Source organism: Eriocheir sinensis, chromosome 24 (assembly GCF_024679095.1).
Source record: "Eriocheir sinensis breed Jianghai 21 chromosome 24, ASM2467909v1, whole genome shotgun sequence".
Taxonomy (NCBI): Eukaryota; Metazoa; Arthropoda; class Malacostraca; order Decapoda; family Varunidae; genus Eriocheir; species Eriocheir sinensis.
In genome coordinates this window covers 19,896,047-19,918,318 of record NC_066532.1, presented here as the reverse complement: position 1 = coordinate 19,918,318, position 22,272 = coordinate 19,896,047, and the positions used below count along the sequence as shown (strand labels likewise).

Genomic DNA, 22,272 nt, shown 5'->3' with positions numbered 1-22,272 from the left:
TTTCTTTCACTTTGAATACTTGCAAACTTCTAGTAATGTAGGACTTAAAAATGTATTTGGAAAATGCATAGTTACTAATACTAAATACATAGGTATTAATGTATTTAAATACTGTATCTGAATATTGTGAAAAAACAGTTATGAAAACAGCATTTAATAGTTTTTATCTAAATATGTATTCAAGTATTTATTCAATACATCACTGGCCATCTCCCCTACTGTTTGTATTGTACACTGTACAGTGTCCAGGCTGTGGTCCCAGGCACTTTGGGCTCCCACAACATTACTTGTTTCACACACACCTGCGTCTTATGGTAGCATTTAGGACAATAATAGGAAGCAGGCAGTGAAGTGAAAAAATACATTCTGTGTTTGAAAATGTCATTTGTAAAGGCCTCAGAGGATATGAATCAGTCCTCATCAGTGTTTTCATGTTCATCCTAATTACTACACAAGTCAAGGCCTTACCCTGTCAACAAAACTCATGGCACTGGCCTGACCTTCCCTCCCCTGCAGACGGTGATCATGTACGCCAGCATGATGTTCGTGATCATCAAGGGCGCGGTGGACGTGGGCGGCTTCTCTTACGTGTGGGAGAAGGCCGTGGACAGCGGGCGCGCCACCCTCATAGACTTTGACCCCAACCCTGCCACCCGCCACACCTTCTGGACACTGGTGGTGGGCGGCTACTTCACCTGGATCACCATATACGGCGTCAACCAGGCACAGGTACTACTACCATGATACTGATGTTACTACTGGGACTATTACTGCTAGGCTATTACTATTGATATTACTGATACTTGTATTCTTTTTCCTATTGCTAACTAACCTCTACTACTACTACTACTACTATTACTACTACTACTATTACTACTATAACCTCTACTACTGCTATTACTACTACTACTATAACTGCTAGGCTATTTCTATTGATATTACTGTTACTGTTTTACTTTTTCCTATTGCTTACTAACCTTTACTACTACTACTACTACTCCTGCTAATGACCTTATCTTACCAGGTCCAGCGATACCTCAGCGTCCAGACCAAGCAGATGGCCATCAACGCCCTGTGGATCAACCTGGTAGGCCTATTTATCCTCATGATCACCTGTGCGTTCGGGGGCCTAGTGGTCTATGCCAAGTACGCCGACTGTGACCCCATAACCTCCGGCGTGGTGAGTAAGGGCGACCAGCTGTTCCCCCTCTTCGTCATGGACACGCTGGGGGAGTTCCGTGGCCTGCCTGGTCTGTTTGTGGCCGGCATCTTCTCTGGGGCTCTGAGGTAAGGAAGGGAAGGGACGGGAGGGATGGGTTGATATAGGGAAGGGATGGGATGGTTTAAGTTTGTATAGAAGAGGGCAGGGAAGGGAAGGATGGGTTGCTATAGGGAAGGGAAGGGAAGGGATAGTATAGGTTGGTATAAGAAGGAAAGGGTAAGGGAAGGGAAGGGAAGGAAAAGGAAGGGAGGGGAAGGGTAGGGAAAGGAAAGGTAGAATAAGACCTCCTCCTCCTCCTCCTCCTGACTTCCTCCTCCTTCTTCTCCTTCTTCCTCCTCTTCCTCAACCTAACCTCCTCCTCCTCCTCTTTGTCCTAACGTAACCTAACCTAACCACCTCCTCCTCCTTCTTCTTCTTCCTCCTCTTCCTCAACTTAACCTCCTCCTCCTTCTTCTTCTTCCTCCTCTTCCTCAACCTAACCTCCTCCTCCTCCTCCTCCAGCACCGTGTCCTCCGGCATGAACTCCCTGGCTGCCATTGTGCTTGAGGACTTCATCAAGGGCGGCTTCTACCCCGGGATCTCCGACAACGCCTCCACTTGGGCCTCACGCGGACTGTCACTGTTCTTTGGCCTCCTCACCTTTGTCCTGGTCTTTGTGGCGGAGCAGCTCGGAAACATCCTATCGGTGAGCTCAGTGTGTTTACAAGACATACACAAACACACATACATACATACATGCATACATACGCCTGTGTCACGAGCTCTCCCGAACACACACTCCTTCCTGGCCCTTCAAATATGTCCTCTCTCACACACATGAATTTATCCAACTTAAACTCATTGATTTTTTATATTTATTACATTTTTTCTGCCATGTCTTGCTAGGTAAATAGATTCATACATACCCCTGTGTCATAAGCTCTCCCTTCCTCGGCCCTTCCCACAAAATCCTAGCTCGTAATACAGGCCAATAGAGGGTCCTGCTAACCTTGTCCTGCTAACCTGCTAACCTTCCCCTCCCTGCAGGCCGCCCTCAGCATCTTTGGCATGGTTGGCGGGCCGCTGCTGGGCATGTTCACCCTGGGCATGTTCTTCCCCTGGGCCAACAGCAAGGTGAGCCACACACACATGGATTACAACCATTGCAAAACTTTAAATAGACTTTTTTATGCATATATTATTATTATTATTATTATTATTATTATTATTATTATTATTATTATTATTATTATTATTTTTAGTAATTTGTTTTATTTATGTCTTTCTTTCTTCCTTTTTTCCTTCTTTATTTTTTGTTCTATTTTACCCTCCTCCTCCTCCTCCTCCTTCTCCTTCTTTTCCACTCTCTTCCTTATCCATCTCCTCCTCCATCTCTCCCCTCTTCTCCTCCTCCTTTTTCCCTCCACTTCCTTCCCTCCTCCTCACACTCCCTTCCTTCTCCTTCTTTTCCACTCTCTTCCTCCTCTTCCATCTCTCCCCTCCCCCTCCTCCTCCTCTGTCCAGGGTGCGTTCGTGGGGGGTGTTGTGAGCCTGGTGTTCATGTTCTGGATCGGTGTGGGGCACCAGGTTGCCAAAGCCTACGGGCAGATCGTCCAGGAGGCAATGCCCACCAGCGTTGAGGGATGCCTGGCTAACTTCACCACCATAGCCACCACCATTGCCAACACCACTGTCACTGCTGCCCCTGAAGTGTAAGTACTGGTGGTTGTAGTAGGAGTAGGAATAGTAGTAGTAGGAATAGCAGTAGTAGGAATAGCAGTAACAGAAGTAGTAGAGTAGCTGATGTCCGGCTAATCTAACCACTACCACTGTCACTGCTGCTCCTGAAGTGTAAGTACTGGTGGTTGTAGTAGTAGTAGGGATAGTAGTAGTAGTAGTAGTTGCCACTGTGGAGTCCTGGAAAACCACCCTGTGCTCTTCTGCTTCCACCAGCCGAAACTCCTCTATGTACGCTGTTTTCTGAAAGTTCCCCCTTCTTCCCCTCCCCCTCCAGTGAGCCCGTGGGAGAGGCGCTAGGTCTGTACAAGCTGTCCTACATGTGGTACAGTGCGACAGGCTGCTTCACCGTCATCGTGGTTGGCCTCATCGTAACGGCCTTCACGGGAGCTCAGGACGTACGCAAGCTCAACCCGGACTACCTCTCCCCTGGCGTCCACTGGTTCAGGAGGTGGATTCCCGGTCTTGAGGGGCTTGGAGAGGACTATGTGAGTGTATGGCTGTCTGAGTGGCCTCTTGGTCTCTCCTCCCCTCCTCCTCCTCCTCGGTCTCCTTCTTTCTCATTCATCTTCATCCCCTTCTCCAATCCCTTCCTTCCTTCCTCCTCCTCTTCCTCCCCTACTCCTCTTTCTCCCCTCCTCCTCTTCCTTCCTTCCTCCTCCCCTCCTCCACTTCCTTCCTTTCTCCTCCCCTACTCCTCTTCCTTCCTTCCTCCTCCCCTCCTCCTCTTCCTTCCTTCCTCCTCCTTTTTCTTCTACCTCTTCTCCTAGTTTACAGTGTTATTTAAATACACACACACACACACACACACACAGTCAGTCAGTCAGTCACCCAGTCAACCACTCATACAAACAATCAGTCAGTCAGTCACCCAGTCAACCACTCATACAAACAATCAGTCAGTCAGCCAGTCAGTTATACATTCACACACACACACACACACACACATGCAGTCAGTCAACCAGTCAACCAGTCATCCAGTCAACCACTCAACCGACAACCTTTCCACCCCACAGAACGAGGGCGAGGCTCTTGGCGACATCAAGATCTCGACGGTCAAGAACGGAAATGTCAACCCAGGCTTTGAAACGGACCTCGGCGAGAAGCCAAAGAGGAGCTACTCACCCGCCGAGAAGGAGAAGGAGTCCATAAGGCTGTGAGGGGAAGGGATCACCACCAAGGAATAAAGGGAATCAGATCTCCTTTAGCACAATGGGAGACTAGCTATAAGGGATTTGAATAGTGTGTGGGTGCGAAAGGCTATCGGAAACCAGGATATCTGTGGAGTTTGCTACAGTAAGGGTCAAAAGGCAAGGAATAAAGGGAATCCGATCTCCTTCAGTGCAATGGGAGACCAACTATAAGGGATTTGAATAGTGTGTGGGTGCGAAAGGCTATCGGAAACCAGGATATCTGTGGATTTTGCTGGGAAACGCTACAGTAAGGGTCAAAAGGCAAGGAATAAAGGGAATCCGATCTCCTTCAGTGCAATGGGAGACCAACTATAAGGGATTTGAATAGTGTGTGGGTGCGAAAGGCTATCGGAAACCAGGATATCTGTGGAGTTTGCTACAGTAAGGGTCAAAAGGCAAGGAATAAAGGGAATCCGATCTCCTTCAGTGCAATGGGAGACCAACTATCAGGGATTTGAATAGTGTGTGGGTGCTAAAGGCTATCAGGGACTTATATCTCTGTACAGGGTGAGAAATATGTCCCCATGTACATTAATAACAGGGAATGTGATCTCTGTCATGTAGATTTTGAGGTTTAAAAGGCAATGCTAAATCCGTCCTTAGTAAATATAGGAGAGAGAGAGAGAGAGAGAGAGAGAGAGAGAGAGAGAGAGAGAGAGAGAGAGAGAGAGAGAGATGCATTCACAGTATTCCAGACCTTCCAATATACCTTTTTTTTTAGCTTGTTCTTATATGAAAAAAAAACTGTCTCAAGCTCAGGTATTTTATGCAAAAAATATGAAAAAAATATACACACTCGTTTAAAGGAAATATGTACAGAATACTTGCTATATATTTACTATTTATACCAGAGTTAATAGAGTGATTTGATATAATTATGTATATTGTTACTATTATTATTATTATTGTTATCATTATTATTTTCTCTGTGCTATTACAATCTTGCCATGGCGTGATTTAGTGCATAATACTGGACTGGGTAGGTGGTAGGGGGTGGCTGGTGTGTTCCTTGCTCCAGCGCTCAGCTTGGTAACGTTCCCCCTCACCCAGTCACCCAGCCGGCCCCACCAAGTGTTCGTTAAGTCTGGGTCTGTTAGCCAGTTTGTCCGTGTCTCCAATTAGTACTCGCGGCAGGAAGGTTCTGTGATGTGAATTCTGATTACTAACCCTCCCACGCACCATGACGTGAAGCACGTCAACCTGTCATCGTTTACAACTCCGCTTTTGACGTGAAACAGGTCAAAAAACTGATTTTTTTGGTAAAAATAGTTTTTGACAGAATCACATTAAAATCCAAGCTTATATATTTATAATATATTTTCCAATAGATGCTTCAGTTTCCCTACATTTTCTCAAAACAATTGGTCATATAGAAATTCTGATGGTGGCGTTCAAAAGCTCATGACCATCTACTGATCTTTGTCTTATTATACAAACTGAAATGTCGTCGCTGCGTGTCAACAAACACCTCCAGCCGGATCAACAACAACATTGCTGACCTCTGCGTCCAGGGAGGCCTCAACAGTAGTGCTGGACCAAAGCTGTGGCCTCTGAGGCTCAGGAGAGGAAACACATTGTACGGCACAAGGCCGCTGGCACACCTTTCCTTACAGTGTGATCTACAGGGTGCATAACAGGCCAGGGGGGGAGGGGTCCTTGCTCCAGTGTGCCGCTCGGTACCTCAACACCCCCAAGACTCCACCACCTCCTATGTGGTGGTGTTGTTATTGATTTTTATACTAATTTTGTAGATGGAGAATAGCTGTGTAACTTTTTGTCTGTTTTGTAATAATTATGATCCTGTTTAATATGTCTGTTTTTTATGTGTGTGTGTGTGTGTGATTCTGTCTTAACTATATCTGTTTTTATGCCTATTAAAATTATTAGTTTCATTTTTATTTATTCTTATTTTATTTATTTTTCTTTGGTGTATGTATGTATGTATGTATGTATCCTGTGATCCTGGTAACTGTGTGTGTACATATGTTTGTATGTATAAACCAACATAATACTGGTTCCATACATGTATTTTCTAGTTAAATATTGAAAGGTGTTTTGTCTGAGGCTGTATTCATTAAATTATACATCAAATCTATTATGCTCTATTAATTTTTTAAAGGTTGTATTGCAAGATGAATTGTGTGTGTGTGTGTGTGTGTGTGTCCTAAAATTCATGTATATTTCTAAGACACAATTATTATATATAGCGAACAATTCCATGTATGTGTGTGTGTACGTATGTGTATATATGTGTGTGTGTGTGTGTGTTAAAATTCATGTATACTTTCAAAACACACAATTATTACATTTAATGAACGATTCCATGGGTGTGTATGTGTGCGTGTATGTGTGCGTGTGTATGTGTGTGTGTGTGTCCTGAAATTCATGTATACTTTTAACCCGGTAGCAGTGGGTATTATGTTTCTAAATGGTCCCTCCAAGCGAGAAAAAATCACCTCTCACACAAACCATTTCATAATATATATCAAATCATTTGTGATCAGTTTATGTATCATCTATTTTTTGGGTTTTATATCATGGCACAAATTTGGCCCGTCGCTGCTGCTGGCTTAAAACACACAATTATATTTAGTGAGTGAGGCTGTGTGCGTATGTATGTGTATGTATGTGTGTGTGTGTGTGTGTGTATGTGTGCGTCCCTACAAAACCTTACATGTATTTAGTGGGTAGTTGAGGTAGCAATAATCCTGTACTTACCTAATCAAAAAATATATACTGTATTTATTTATTTAAACATTTTTATTATCCTATTCCTTGCCTTTCAAATAATCTAAGTAATTTTTTATATATTCATAGGCTCAAGGGGCTAATGTGACAGATTTGAGCACTGAGGCCGTGTGTATTTATTTCTATATATTTGTTCCCTTATTTCTACTTTATTCCTTCCCTTTCAAATATGTAAGTCATTTTTTTATATATTCATAGGCTCAAGGGGCTAATGTGACAAATTTGAGCACTGAGGCCGTGTGTATTTACTGCTACATTTACTTTTCCTTATTTTTTATCCTATTTCTTGCCTTTCAAATATCTAAGTCATTTTTTTATATATTCATAGGCTCAAGGGGATAATGTGACAGATTTGAGCACTGAGGCCGTGTGTATTTACTGCTATGTATATTTTCTCTTATTTTTTACTTCATTCCTTTCCTTTCAAATATCTTAGTCATTTTTTTTTTTTATATTCATAGGCTCAAGGGGCTAATGTGACAGATCTGAGCACTGAGGCCGTGTGTATTTACTGCTACATTTACTTTTCCTTATTTTTTATCCTATTTCTTGCCTTTCAAATATCTTAGTAATTTTTTTATATATTCATAGGCTCAAGGGGCTAAAGTGACATATTTGAGCACTGAGGCCGTGTGTATTTATTTTCCCTTATTTTTTATCCTATTCCTTGCATTTCAAATATCTAAGTCATTTCAATTATATATTTTCATAGGCTCAAGGGGCTAATGTGACATATTTGAGCACTGAGGCCGTGTGTATCTATTTTCCCTTATTTTTTATCCTATTCCTTGCATTCAAATATCTAAGTCATTTCAATTACATATATTCATAGGCTCAAGGGGCTAATGTGACAGATTTGAGCGCTGAGGCCGTGTGTATCTATTGCTACGATTATTTTCCCTTGTTTTTTATCCTATTCCTTGCCGTTTCAAATAGTCTCTTGCTATCTCTCTATACCTTTTCCTTTTTATAGATATTAGGGCAACAAGGTCTCAAAACATTACAACCTAGACCCAAAAATGAAGGAAATTTGAAGGGAATCTAAGCCAATCTATGCAACAGGAAACACTGGCAACAAGGTCTCAAAACATTACAACCTTGACCCAAAAAATGAAGGAAATTTGAAGGGAAACTAAGCCAATCTATGCAACAGGAAACACTGGCAACAAGGTCTCAAAACATTACAAGCTACAGACCCAAAAATGAAGGAAATTTGAAGGGAAACTAAGCCAATCTATGCAACAGGAAACACTGGCAACAAGGTCTCAAAACATTACAAGCTACAGACCCAAAAATAAAGTGAGCTCAGGTTCTCTTCAAATTTATTAAGGTGAGCTCAGGTGCCCTTCAGATTTAGATAAAGTGAACTCAGGTGCCCTTCAAATTTAACTACAGTAAGCTCAGGTAAAAATGTGAGCTCAGGTGCCCTTCAAATTCATTAAGGTGAGCTCAGGTGCCCTTCAAATTTAACTACAGTAAGCTCAGGTAAAAATGTGAGCTTAGGTACCCTTCAAATTTAATAAAGTGAGCTCAGGTGCCCTTCAAATTCAATAAGGTGAGCTCAGGTGCCCTTCACATTTAACTACAGTAAGCTAAAAAAAAAAGAGAGCTTAGTACCCTTCAAATTTAACAAGTAACCCTTCAAACTCAGTAAGGTGAGCTCAGGTGCCCTTCAAATTTAACTACAGTAAGCTCAGGTAAAAATGTGAGCTTAGGTACCCTTCAAACTTAATAAAGTGAGCTCAGGTGCCCTTCACATTTAACTACAGTAAGCTCAGGTAAGAATGTGAGCTCAGGTACCCTTCAAATTTAACAAAGTGAGCTCAGATGCCCTTCAAATTTAACTACAGTAAGCTCCGGTAAAAATGTGAGCTTAGGTGCCCTTCAAATTCAATAAGGAGAGCTCAGGTGCCCTTCAGATTCAACAAAGTGAGCTCAGATGCCCTTCACATTTAACTACAGTAAGCTCCAGTAAAAATGTGAGCTTAGGTACCCTTCAAATTTAACAAAGTGAGCTCAGGTGCCCTTCATATTTAACTACAGTAAGCTCAGGTAAAAAGTGAGCTTAGGTGCCCTTCAAATTCAATAAGGAGAGCTCAGGTGCCCTTCACATTTAATTAAAGGTAAGCTCAGGTACCCATCAGTTAAGTTCAGGCATAGAGTAAGCTCATGAAAGGTGTGAGATTAGGTGAAAATTGAGCTCAGGTACCCATCAAATTTATTCAGGTATAGTGTGAGCTTAGGTATAGGGGGCTAAGTATAGTGAGCCCAGGTTAAGAATGAGCTCAGGTACGCCTCAAATTCCAGGTGTGAGCTCGTTAACCCAACCACCACCAACAACCAGCCCACTAAGGATGACACAACCAATTCATCAACTCTTCTTACTTTCTTTATTATGTAGCATCCATCACCCGGGACAGTATACTCAGGTTCCTCACCCGCTCATCCGCCAGGCTGCTCGGTAATGTGGTTGAAGTGTTGTGGTTGTAATTGTGGTTGTTATTCTTCCTCTTCTTCTTCTTCTTCTTCTCTGAGTCTTTGGTTGATGTCGCCGATCTCTGAGGGAAGAGTTGATGGCCTTTTAGTATGTAGAAGGGAAGGGAAGGGATGAGAAGGGAAGGGAAGGGAGGGGAAGGTTAGGAAAGGAAGGGGAGAGAGGGAAGGGAAGGGAAGGTTAGGTTTGGCTGGGAAGGGAAGGGAGGGGAAGGGGAAAGGAAGGAAGGTTAAGAGAGGGGAGGGAAGGGAAGGTTAGGTTTGGCTGGGAAGGGAAGGGTAGGGGAGGGAAGGGAGGGGAAGGGGAAGGGAAGGAAGGGAAGGGTAGGGGAGAGAGGGAAGGGAAGGGAAGGTTAGGTTTGGCTGGGAAGGGAAGAGAAGGGTAGGGAAGGGAGGGGAAGGGGAAGGGAAGGGAAGAGAAGGAAGGGAAAGGAGGAGAAGGGAAGGGAAGGGAAAGGAGGAGAAGGGAAGGGAAGGGAAAGGAGGATAAGGGAAGGGAAGGGAAGGAAGGGGCATACCAGAAACAGATATAAAAAATCAAAATACAAATACAGTAAAAAATAAAATAAATAAATAAATAATCAATAAAAAACAAACATAAAATAGTTGTGCTAATAAAGGGCTTGGCTTGATCCTCGGCACCTTACTAATAAAGCCACTACACTCAGATAGATAGATAGACAGCAAGGTTAATAGATCGAGAACACCCCCCCCACCCCACACCCCCTTACACACACATACAGTCCCTCCCCCCCCTGACACAAACACACACACACACACACACACACACATACAGTCCCTCTCCCCCTGACACAAACACACATGCATACAGTTCCCCCCCACCCCACTCCCATATAGTCCCTCCCACCCACGCACACACACACACACACACACACACACACACACACACACACACACATACAGTCCCTCCCCCCCCACACAATCACACACACACATACAGTCCCTCCCCCCCACACACGCCCACCTTGCGTTTGGGACAGTCTAAGTGTTTGTGGTCCGGGCTGCCACACGCGTAACATCCGAGCGTTGGGGTGGGCGAGCAGCTGTGGTCCTGGGGTCTGCAGGCGGCACAGGCTTGGCAGTGTGTCCAGGACGGCTTGACACACCGACCACACTCACTGCAGTGCTTGTAGGTGCGCCCGTCCTGTAGGGAGGGAAGGGAAGGGAAGGTTAGGAAGGGAGAGTAAGGGAACGAGAGATAAGGTTAGGTTAAGTTACATTAGGCTAGGAAGGGAAGGGAAGGGAAGGTTAGGAAGGGAGAGTAAGGGAACGAGAGATAAGGTTAGGTTAGAACAGGTTATGTTACATTAGGCTAGGAAGGGAGGGGAAGGGAAGGGAAGGTTAGGATGGGAGAGTAAGGGAACGAGAGATAAGGTTAGGTTAGAATAGGTTATGTTACATTAGGCTAGGAAGGGAAGGGAAGGGAAGGGAAGGTTAGGAAGGGAGAGTAAGGGAATGAGAGATAAGGTTAGGTTAGAATAGGTTATGTTACATTAGGCTAGGAAGGGAAGGGAAGGGAAGGGAAGGTTAGCTTAGGTCTGGCTAGGAAGGAAGGGAGTAGAAGGAAGGGAAGGGAGGCAAGGTTGTGTTAGGATGGGAAGGGAGGAAAGGTTAGGACAAGTTAGCTTAAGTTAGGCTGGGAAGGGAAGGGAAGGGAAAGGGAGGGATGGGAGGGCAAGGTATGTTTAGCCCACCCCAACCTTCCCCCTCTGCTGACCTTTGAAGTACAGGCTTGGCATAGGTCACAGTGGGCGTTGGCAGCGTGCACCCATCGCCGGCATGGCCCACACCACCTGTAGCCATCCTCCGAGGGCAGCGGCAGCGACGACAACGGCTGATTGGTGAACACGCGCACTGCTGACCCGTGCTTCATACCCCTTGGACCTGTGGCACCCAAGACTGTCACCCTCAGCACTGACACACACAAACACACACACATCTTTTTTTCATACACTTTTTTTTCATTATTGTTTTCTTTTTTTTGCCCTTGAGCTGTTTCGTTTACACACACACACACACACACACACACACACACACACACACACACACACACACACACCTTTGCCATATACGGGGTGGTTGTCGTAGTCCACCTGGTAGTCCATCATGGCCAGGGCGGGCATGCTGGCCACCACCTGAGCCTCCAGGAAGTACGGGAACACAAAGAGCACTGGGCAGGGAACACAACAAACACATCATTACTCTCTGTGTCTCAATCACCAGCGAGTGTCTCTGTGTTATGGCCGGGCACTGCACACTCCTCTCTCCCTCACAGCAGCAGTCATCAGCACAGGACAAGAGCTACAGAAACATCATCCTGCTCTGAGATATTTTAAACTACAAAATGTTTAGCTCTATTCATCAACAAAGCTCTATGCCAGTGCTTCTTAAACTAGGGATGTGCACCCCTTGGGGACCATTAGAAATATCCCATGGGGTTAGCAAGCCCTGAAGGGAAGCTGGAATATCTGTTGTTGGAGTATTTGTTACTATCTTGACAAGGCCGTGGGATAATATTGACAAGTTTGTGAAGAAATGCAAAATCATCACCTCTATTAACTACAGTTTTCTAAAGTCTACTTAGACTTATCATTGCTTAATAAATTTGGGAGTGAATTTTATCTATAAGTGTGGTGTGGAGGGGAGAACCCATTCCTGAGGGAAGTGTGGTAGCAAAAAGATTAAGCACCACTGCTGTGGGGGAAGGTGCCAGACAAATAAACAAGAACATAAATACACACACACACACACACACACACACACACACACACACACTCACCGGGCAACGTTGAGTCTGGCCCCATACTCGCCGCAGTCCGCCAGTCAGCCTCTATCCTGCCCAGGGTGGCCGCCAGCAGCTCCATGCGGCCCCCAAACGGTGGGTCACTCAGCAGCACCAACTCTGGGGGGGTGACTCTTAGTGGCACTCAGAACAGGCACTCATAACAGCAGCTTTCATTCTACTTGGCACTGATCATTGTAATTCCAACAGGCACTCATAACAGCATCCTTCATTCTACTTGGCACTGATCATTGTAATTCCACCAGGCACTCATAACAGCATCCTTCATTCTACTTGGCACTGATCATTGTAATTCCAACAGGCACTCATAACAGCATCCTTCATTCTCTCAGGCACTCCTTACAGCACTAATAAGCATTCCTTACAGCATCTAAAAGGCACTCCTAATGGCACCTCTCATTCTCATTGGTGCTAAGTAACAGGGACTCCTTACAGCACTAATGGGGATTCCTTACAGCACTAACAGGCACTCCTCCTAACAGCAATTCCAACAGGCACTCACTCATCAGGTCACCTCTCATTCTCTATGGCACTAATCTCAGCAGCTCTCTCAGGCATCCCTCACAGCACTACCAGGGACTCATAACAGCAACTCTCTCTCTTACTGGCACTCATAACAGCAATTCCAACAGGCACTCACTCATCAGGTCACCTCTCATTCTCTACGGCACTAATCCCAGCAGCTCTCTCAGGCATCCCTCACAGCACTAACGGACTCATAACAGCAACTCTCTCTCTTATTGGCACTCATAACAGGAATTCCAATAGTCATTCATCACAGGAGTTCTCTCAGACACTCACAGGCACTCATAACGTCATCTCTCATTCTTATTGGCACTAATCCCAGCAGCTCTCAGGCACTCACAGAGACAGACAGACCAACAGACAGCGTAACAAAAGCAGCTTAACAGACCAACAGACAGACAGACAGACAGGCTAACCTAAGCGTCTCAGTGTCTGTACTCACTCTTGTGCTTGGCCAGGAAGTCTGTGTATGTCTTCTGTGCCTCTGAGCCGTTGAAGAAGTGGTGGTTGAACATGTTGTACTGCAGGAACCTCTCGGGGGGGAAGAAACAACACTGGGGGAAGGAAGGATATTAGAAGGTAGGATGAGAAATAATATAGATAGTAATAATCAGGGGTGTGGAGTCGGATTTTCAAAACTCCGACTCCGACTCCGACTCCAGTAAATTTAAATGTTGCGACTCGACTCCGACTCCAGTAAATTTAAATGTTGCGACTCAGACTCCGACTCGACTCCAGGAAATTTGAAGGTTGCGACTCCGACTCGACTCCGTTTTTTTTTTTATATATATATATATATATATATATATATATATATATATATATATATATATATATATATATATATATATATATATATATATATATATATTTTTTTACCATCCTTGGATATCACTTAGCAATTATCCTCCATGATAGAATTAAATATACACATGAGCTCATGCAAAACCCCATAAAATATGGCAAAAGGGATACCTGTACTATCTGTTGTCAGGGTGGTTGTTGCGGCATGTACCGCCCTCCTTCCTTAAGGTATATCCTCAAGAAAATACAAAATAAAAAGCATGAAAAAATATTAAAAATACCAATATTCCCGCAGACTGTTTGATTGGACATATCTTCCAAAACGTCAATTTCTCCCAATTTGTAAGAATCTCCATGAAGTGAAATCTTTACTAAAAAAATTAGCACGTAAAGGAGTCGGAGTCGCTCATATTTTTAACGACTCCGACTCCGACTACGACTCTGACTCAATCTGACTCCGACTCCGACTCTGACTCTGACTCCAATTCCGACTCCGACTCCGACTCCGGCCAAAAGTAGCCGACTCCTCGACTCCTCGACTCCGACTCCGACTCCGACTCCACACCCCTGGTAATAATAATGAGTGATGGTTGAACATGTGAAAAAGAAGGAACACTGGGAAGGAAGGAAGGAAGGAAGGATATTAGAAGATAGGATGAGAAATAATATAGATAGTAATAATAATAAGTGATGGTTGAACATGTGAAAAAAGAAGGAATGCTGGGAAGGAAGGAAGGAAGGAAGGAAGGATATTAGAAGGTAGGATGAGAAATAATATAGATAGTAATAATAATAAGTGATGGTTGAGCATGTGAAAAAAGAAGGAATGCTGGGAAGGAAGGAAGGAAGGAAGGAAGGAAGGATATTAGAAGGTAGAACAAGCAAAGAGGAGAAGAAGAAGAAGAAGAAGAAGGAGGAAAAGAAGAAGGAGAAGGACAAACAGAAAAAAGAAGAGGAGGAGGAGAAGGAGGAGAAGAAGACAAAGAAAAAGGACAAGAAGAAGGAGGAAAAGAAGAAGGAGAAGGACAAACAGAATAAAGAAGAAGAGGAGGAGGAGAAGGAGGAGAAGGAGGAGGTAGAACAAGCAAGGAGAAGAAGACAAAGAAGAAGAAGAAGAAAAAGAAGAAGGGGGAAAAGAAGAAGAAGGACAAACAGACAAAAGAAGAGGAGGAGGAGGAGGAGGAGGAGGAGGAGGAGGTAGAACAAGCAAGGAAAAGATAAAGAAGAAGAAAAAGAAGAAGAAGAAGAAGAAGAAGAAGAAGAAGAAGAAGAAGAAGGACAAAAAGAAAAAGAAGAGGAGGAGGAATGAAAAAAATAAAATAAATAATAATAATAATCTCCCCCCCCCACTCACATATCTGTCGTCAATATCCATCATGAGGGAGTCCATGGGGGGGGTTGTGGCAGCAGTGATGGCCTCATGCACTCTCGGGGCCCCCACACACAGCACCCCAGTGGCCCCGAGGCAGCCTAGCAGAGACAGCAACACCTCCACACTGCGCGCCGAGAACAGGTACTGGGCCTCAAGCTTGGCGTTGTCCTTGGGCGCCAACAGCTGGAAGGGAGGGTGAAGGTACTGGTTAACTCTTGCATTGATAAGTGGGACAGTACAGGACATAGGGGAAGGATGAGAGTGAAGATACTGGTTAACTCTTGCATTGATAAATTGGACAGAAGATACCAGTTAACTCTTACATTGATAAGTGGGACAGTACAGGACATAGGGAAAGGATGAGAGTGGAGATGCTGGTTGACTCTTGCATTGATAAATTGGACAGAAGATACCAGTTAACTCTTGCATTGATAAGTAGGACAGTACAGGACATAGGGAAAGAATGAGAGTGAAGGTACTGGTTAACTCTTGCATTGATAAGTGGGACAGTACAGGACATAGGGAAAGGATGAGAGTGAAGGTACTGGTTAACTCTTGCATTGATAAATTGGACAGAAGATACCAGTTAACTCTTGCATTCATAAGTGGGACAGTACAGGACATAGGGGAAGGATGAGAGTGAGGATACCAGTTAACTCTTGCAACATAAAGTGGGACAGGGACTCACCGTGGAGGGTTGAGTCAGCTGGGAGTCCTTTACAGGGGTGGTGAGGGAGCAGGACTCGTGGTCACCCGCCTCGGCCAACAGGAGTAGCTCGCAGCAGGTGTTACAGTACACTCTCTGGTTGGCCGCCACGCCCCTCACCCTAGACAACCTGAGGGTATCAACACAACCATATCATCAACAAAACCATCAATGAAATCACAACCTCCTTTGCTGTTGTCAGAAAAGTAGTTAAGTTCTTATGTGAAACAGACAATTACAACTTATTAATTTTCTAACATAACCTACGTCAGCCTTGTCTTACTTCTTGTCTCTCTAAGCACAGCACAAGAAAAAAATACCCCTTAATTCTTATAGGAAACAAAGGATTATGATGACCCAGGAACCTCAGTAGCACAGCCTAGCCTAAATCAGTCTTGTCTTACTTCTTGTGTCTCTCAGCACATCACATGAAAAAAATACCTCTTAATTCTTATAGGAAACAAAGGATTATGATGACCCAGGAACCTCAGTAGCACAGCCTAGCCTAAATCAGTCTTGTCTTACTTCTTGTGTCTCTCAGCACATCACAAGAAAAAAATACCTCTTAATTCTTATAAGAAACAAAGGATTATGATGACCCAGGAACCACAGTAGCACAGCCTAGCCTAAATCAGTCTTGCTTTACTTCTTGTCTCTCTCAGCACAGCACAAGAAAAAAATACCTCTTAATTCTTATAGGAAACAAAGGATTATGATGACCCAGGAACCTCATCAGCACAGCCTAGCCTAAGTGAGTCCTGCCTTGCTTCTTGTCTCTCTCAGCACAGCACAAGAAAAAAATACCCCTTAATTCTTATAAGAAACAAAGGATTATGATGACCCAGGAACCACAGTAGCACAGCCTAGCCTAAATCAGTCTTGCCTTGCTTCTTGTCTCTCTCAGCACATCACAAGAAAAAAATTCACTCTTAATCTTATAGGAAACAAAGGATTATGATGACCCAGGAACCACAGTAGCACAGCCTAGCCTAAATCAGTCTTGCCTTGCTTCTTGTCTCTCTCAGCACAGCACAAGAAAAAAATTCACTCTTAATCTTATAGGAAACAAAGGATTATGATGACCCAGGAACCACAGTAGCACAGCCTAGCCTAAGTGAGTCTTGCCTTACTTCTTGTCTCTCTCAGCACAGCACAAGAAAAAAATACCTTTTAATTCTTATAGGAAACAAAGGATTATGATGACCCAGGAACCTCATTAGCACAGCCTAGCCTAAATCAGTCTTGCTTTACTTCTTGTCTCTCTCAGCACATCACAAGAAAAAAATACCCCTTAATTCTTATAGGAAAAAAAGGATTATGATGACCTAGGAAACTCATTAGCACAGCCTAGCCTAAATCAGTCTTGCCTAGCTTCTTGTGTCCCTCTCAGTGCATTAAGGGAACTAAATAACCCTTAATTCTCGTAGGAAATAGACAATTGAAACTCATTATATACGCCCACCATCCCTAACCAACCCTAACCTAATCCTTGCCTAACATAACCTAAGTCAGTCTTGTCTTACTTCTTGTGTCCCTCTCAGCACATCATCATTAAAAAATAACCCTTAATTCGTATGGGAAACACAATTGAAACTCATTATATACGCCCTCCATCCCTAACCAACCCTAAACCAACATAACCTAAATCAGTCTTGTCTCCCTTCTTGTGTCCCTCTCAGCACACCATCAATAAAAAATAACCCTTAATTCGTATAGGAAACACAATTGAAACACATTATATACGCCCTCCATCCCTAACCAACCCTAACCCAGCATAACCTAAACCAGTCTTGTCTTACTTCTTGTGTCCCTCTCAGTGTATCATCATTAAAAAATAACCCTTAATTCGTATAGGAAACACAATTGAAACTCATTATATACGCACTCCATCCCTAACCAACCCTAAACCAGTCTTGCCTTACATCTTGTGTCCCTCTCAGTGTATCATCATTAAAAAATAACCCTTAATTCGTATAGGAAACACAATTGAGACTCATTATATACGCCCTCCATCCCTAACCAACCCTAACCTAACATAACCTAAACCAGTCTTGTCTTACTTCTTGTGTCCCTCTCAGTGTATCATCAGTAAAAAATAACCCTTAATTCGTATAGGAAAAACAACTGAAACTCATTATATACGCCCTCCATCCCTAACCTACCCTAACCTAACCTAACATAACCTAAACCAGTCTTGTCTTACTTCTTGTGTCCCTCTCAGCACATCATCAGTAAAAAATAACCCTTAATTCGTATAGGAAACACAATTGAAACTCATTATATACGCCCTCCATCCCTAACCTAACATAACCTAAACCAGTCTTGTCTTACTTCTTGTGTCCCTCTCAGCACACCATCAGTAAAAAATAACCCTTAATTCGTATAGGAAACACAATTGAAACTCATTATATACGCCCTCCATCCCTAACCAACCCTAACCTAACCTAACATAACCTAAACCAGTCTTGTCTTACTTCTTGTGTCCCTCTCAGTGTATCATCAGTAAAAAATAACCCTTAATTCGTATAGGAAACACAACTGAAACTCACTATATACGCCCTCCATCCCTAACCAACCCTAACCTAATCCTTGCCTAACATAACCTAAGTCAGTCTTGTCTTACTTCTTGTGTCCCTCTCAGCACATCATCATTAAAAAATAACCCTTAATTCTTATAGGAAACACAATTGAAACTCATTATATACGCCCTCCATCCCTAACCAACCCTAACCTAACCCAGACTTGCCTTACTTCTTGTGTCCCTCTCAGTGTATCATCAGTAAAATATAACCCTTAATTCTTGTAGCAAACCAATGATAAGTCTAATGATCACAGTGTATCCTCCATCTCGCCTTACTTCTGATATCTCTCATGGTGCGTCAGCCTGTGTTGGCGTTCCCTGCACATCCCGGCCCACAGCTCCCTCTTCCTGCGGCCCAAGGTCTGGTCGGCCCACAGGAAGAAGGCACAGTCCTTGCGGTCGCGGCAGGCGGCACACGCGTAGAACCGCCGTGTGCTGCCGTCGCTCAGGAACCTCTCGAACAGCACTGTGGGGCCTGAGGAAGGGGAATATGTGAGGACCGAGGAAGATTATAGTATTACCGCGTCTATGTTATGCTTCCTATACTTAACCTATTTGTACTATTTAAAACCTGTCACCCTTTCATTATTCTTTAGGGTACTTTTCTTCATTTATTTACAACACGGACGGCATTTCAATGGTTTAAAAATAACACAAATGACATAAAACAAGCCCACTGTCATCCTTTTCAATCTCAATCTTATTTTCTTTCCCTGCAGGACAAAGGGAAGGGGAGTTGAGCAAGCCTATAGCCCATCCTTCATCAGTTAAGGCATTGCAAGGGTTTAAAAATAACACAAATGACATAAAACAAGCCCACTGTCATCCTTTTCAATCTCAATCTAATTTTCTTTCCCTGCAGGACAAAGGGAAGGGGAGTTGAGCAAGCCTGTATCCCATCCTTCATCAGTTAAGGCATTTCAATGGTTTAAAGATAACACAAATGACAAAACAAGCCCACTATGTCATCCTTTTCATTCCCTATATTATTTTCTTTCCCTGCAGGACAAAGGGAAGGGGAGTTGAGCAAGCCTGTATCCCATCCTTCATCAGTTAAGGCATTTCAATGGTTTAAAAATAACAAAAATGACATAAAACAAGCCCACTATGTCATCCTTTTCAATCTCAATCAAATTTTTTTTCCCTGCAGGACAAAGGGAAGGGGAGTTGAGGAGCCTGTATCCCATCCTTTGTTAGTTAAGGCATTTCAATGGTTTAAAAATAACACAAATGACATAAAACAAGCCCACTATGTCATCCTTTTCAATCTCTATGTTAATTTCTTTCCCTGCAGGACAAAGGGAAGGGGAGTTGAGGAAGCCTATAGCCCATCCTTTGTTAGTTAAGGCATTTCAATGGTTTAAAAATAACACAAATGACATAAAACAAGCCCACTGTCATCCTTTTCAATCTCAATCTAATTTTCTTTCCCTGCAGGACAAAGGGAAGGGGAGTTGAGGAGCCCGCATCCCATCCTTTGTTAGTTAAGGCATTTCAATGGTTTAAAAATAACACAAATGACAAAACAAGCCCACTATGTCATCCTTTTCAATCTCTATGTTAATTTTCTTTCCCTGCAGGACAAAGGGAAGGGGAGTTGAGGATGCCTATAGCCCATCCTTCATCAGTTAAGGCAATTTCTTTCCCTGCAGGACAAAGGGAAGGGGAGCTGAGAAGCCTGTATGTGGGCCTTTCCAGGGGTACTTTGACCCTTTCTTCTGTACCACTAGCCTAAAAAAGCACCCATGAAAACCCGGTCAGTCTCATCTAGGGTCATAATACTAAACATTTCACCCAAGAACACGTATTTGACAAGGCTTTCGTAGGAGTTGTGGGCATTTCCAGGGGTAGTGTTATGACCCTGGTGGTAGTTTGACCTTTCCTCTGTATGACTAGCCCAAAAAAACACTCAAAAGAACTCGGTCAGTCTCCTCTAGGGTCATATTTTTATACATTTTGTCGGCCAAGAACACGTATTTGACAAGGCTTTCGTAGGAGTTGTGGGCATTTCCAGGGGTAGTGTTATGACCCTGGTGGTAGTTTGACCTTTCCTCTGTATGACTAGCCTAAAAAAAAACACTCAAAAGAACTTGGTCAGTCTCCTCTAGGGTCATAATACTAAACATGTCACCCAAGAACACGTATTTGACAAGGCTTTCGTAGGAGTTGTGGGCATTTCCAGGGGTAGTATTATGACCCTGGTGGTAGTTTGACCTTTCCTCTGTATGACTAGCCTAAAAAAAACACTCAAAAGAACTCGGTCAGTCTCCTCTAGGGTCATATTACTAAGCTTTTCGTCACCCAAGAACACGTATTTGACAAGGCTTTCGTAGGAGTTGTGGGCATTTCCAGGGGTAGTATTATGACCCTGGTGGTAGGTTGACCTTTCCTCTGTATGACTAGCCTAAAAAAAACGCTCAAAAGAACCCGGTCAGTCTCCTCTAGGGTTATATTACTAAGCTTTTCGTCACCCAAGAACACGTATTTGACAAGGCTTTCGTAGGAGTTGTGGGCATTTCCAGGGGTAGTATTATGACCCTGGTGGTAGTTTGACCTATCCTCTGTACGACTAACCTAGAAAAACACTGAAGACAACCCGATTACTCTCCTTTTCGGCCTTTGGAAATAATTATGTGAGATGGAGGCGCGTAAAAATATCCTTATCTTCCCTCAATATGGCATGTCAGCGCCTTATTTCAGTGTGACATGCGGCCTGTTACACTCTGCAATGGTTCTTCCTCTTATCTAATCAAGAATAACGTTAAAATCTCCCTTAATTACCATGTACACAGGCCGGGTTGTGAGGCTCCGCGCCCTCCACCACAACCACACCGCGAGCCGCCATCTTGTTTGTTTGGGTTCCTTTTCCTCCTCTTCTTCTTCTTTTGAACTGTACCCTATACTATGCCTTCCTCTTCCTCCTAGTCATCCTCTCTTCTGATTTTTCACACACATATATATACAAGGAGAGACTGGAGCGTACTTTCTGTATATTTTGTGCTTTCTTTCACAGGAGCTGCCGATGCAAAGGCCTGACAGGGGGAAATCTCCAGCTATTTGTGGCATCAGATCAAGTTCGAATGAGGGAGAGAGGAGAAGACATGGCGGCCTTTGATCTTTTTTCCAGGTTTTCCTTCACCTGTCTTTCATTACCTGTGCTCGGAGATTAATTTATCCACTTACAACGTACGTTCCACCCGTTTCGACGCTTCTAACATGCATAAAAAGTGTTATTATTCTCAATAACGTAACAAAACACACATATAAGTGCCTCTAAATTATATAAATAAGCCAGCAATAAAAAAATAAAAAGACGAAATATTAAAAAATATAAACGATAGTAATGACACATCGACCAGCGCGACCAATATGGCATCGTTTCGCTCCGCACCCCCCTCCCCGTTACCCCCTCACTACCCCCCCTCCCCTCGCCTCCCCAAATGAAGAAAAATCCATATAACTCGCTTCATTCTCAACCAAACGAAATGCTCTAAACGGCAACAGGTTCAGCATCACATCCCACACCCCTGGAGCGCCACAAACACGAGAAGTAGCGAAAAATAGCGCGGAAAATAGCTGAAATGTGAGAAAAAGTCCGTCAGTTGCTCAGGAAACTGCTTATATCTACTTTATTTGTGAGTCTATCGTGAAGTCAAGACTAGAAATTTGTTATTGGAGTCTTTAGCTTCTGGTGGGTGCCCAGAACAAAGAAGATCATCGAGAAATAAAGCCACACGTTGATATTCTGTAAAACTTTACAAAAACGTGAATATCTCCCTTAATTTTAAACGTAGAACAAAACCGCAACTACCGCTGGGTTTTTTGTCGTTTGGCCTTCATGACCGTATCTATAAAACCCAGAAATAACGAGATTTCTGGAAAAGTGTATGCAAAACCCGTAGACTTTCACTTGAAAACCCCGAACTTTACAAGCCAATAGCTCGGTTGATAGGCGTTGTATCGCAATTTGGAGACCAGAAATGGCTTTGTCGTCGCTTAGTGCTTAAGAAGAGTCTCCATTTGCAAGGAAATAGCCCCGAATAACGAAAATAGGTTTTTAGAGTTTGGTCCGACTTGCAGCATGCCAC

At 43.5% G+C, this 22,272-nt stretch overlaps 2 protein-coding genes and 1 long non-coding RNA gene across 5 annotated transcripts in view; 2 read left to right on the top strand and 1 right to left on the bottom strand.

Moving 5' to 3' along the window:
• The window catches only part of LOC127003077 (sodium-coupled monocarboxylate transporter 1-like), a 34,952-nt gene extending 28,072 nt beyond the window's left edge, over positions 1-6,880 (top strand). Inside the window, exons 6-13 of one of the 2 annotated variants that reach the window (XR_007756923.1) lie at positions 517-729; positions 1,025-1,287; positions 1,724-1,907; positions 2,249-2,335; positions 2,726-2,913; positions 3,216-3,426; positions 3,955-4,197; positions 4,332-6,880. Coding sequence is in view for 1 of the 2 variants with exons in the window: in XM_050869497.1 (XP_050725454.1) it covers positions 517-729; positions 1,025-1,287; positions 1,724-1,907; positions 2,249-2,335; positions 2,726-2,913; positions 3,216-3,426; positions 3,955-4,098 (1,290 nt within the window). In the remaining variant the exon portion in view is untranslated. Of the gene's footprint in view, positions 1-516; positions 730-1,024; positions 1,288-1,723; positions 1,908-2,248; positions 2,336-2,725; positions 2,914-3,215; positions 3,427-3,954 lie in introns of both variants that reach the window. The other variant, XM_050869497.1, reaches the window with a different exon arrangement.
• Positions 6,881-8,236: 1,356 nt separating this feature from the next.
• LOC127003081 (uncharacterized) lies at positions 8,237-9,098 on the top strand. 2 transcript variants are annotated; one of them, XR_007756931.1, is made up of 4 exons: positions 8,243-8,382; positions 8,414-8,444; positions 8,545-8,594; positions 8,757-9,098. It is a non-coding gene; the product is annotated as an uncharacterized LOC127003081 (long non-coding RNA). The 2 variants fall into 2 exon arrangements; XR_007756932.1 differs by having other exon boundaries at positions 8,237-8,332; positions 8,545-9,098.
• A 157-nt stretch (positions 9,099-9,255) lies between these two features.
• On the bottom strand, positions 9,256-21,110 carry LOC127003078 (rRNA N6-adenosine-methyltransferase ZCCHC4-like). The gene is made up of 10 exons (XM_050869499.1): positions 20,966-21,110; positions 18,461-18,659; positions 15,586-15,733; positions 14,880-15,080; positions 13,164-13,275; positions 12,173-12,295; positions 11,453-11,563; positions 11,111-11,277; positions 10,358-10,537; positions 9,256-9,437 (listed from the first exon to the last, which is right to left on the bottom strand). The coding sequence occupies exons 1-10, from the start codon at positions 21,027-21,029 to the stop codon at positions 9,273-9,275; spliced, it is 1,470 nt and encodes a 489-aa protein (XP_050725456.1). The 5' UTR covers positions 21,030-21,110; the 3' UTR covers positions 9,256-9,272.
• Between the last annotated feature and the right edge of the window lie 1,162 nt (positions 21,111-22,272).

Bases quoted from the DNA above. Each gene is read 5' to 3' on its own strand.
- LOC127003078 (XM_050869499.1), bottom strand. From the start codon at position 21,029: ATGGCGGCTCGCGGTGTGGTTGTGGTGGAGGGCGCGGAGCCTCACAAC. The intron at 11,564-12,172 runs GTGAGTGTGTGT...TTCCCTGCCCAG, and splicing joins GCCAGACTCAACGTTGCCCG to TGCTCTTTGTGTTCCCGTAC. The intron at 9,438-10,357 runs GTGGGCGTGTGT...CTCTTCCCTCAG, and splicing joins TAGACTGTCCCAAACGCAAG to AGATCGGCGACATCAACCAA.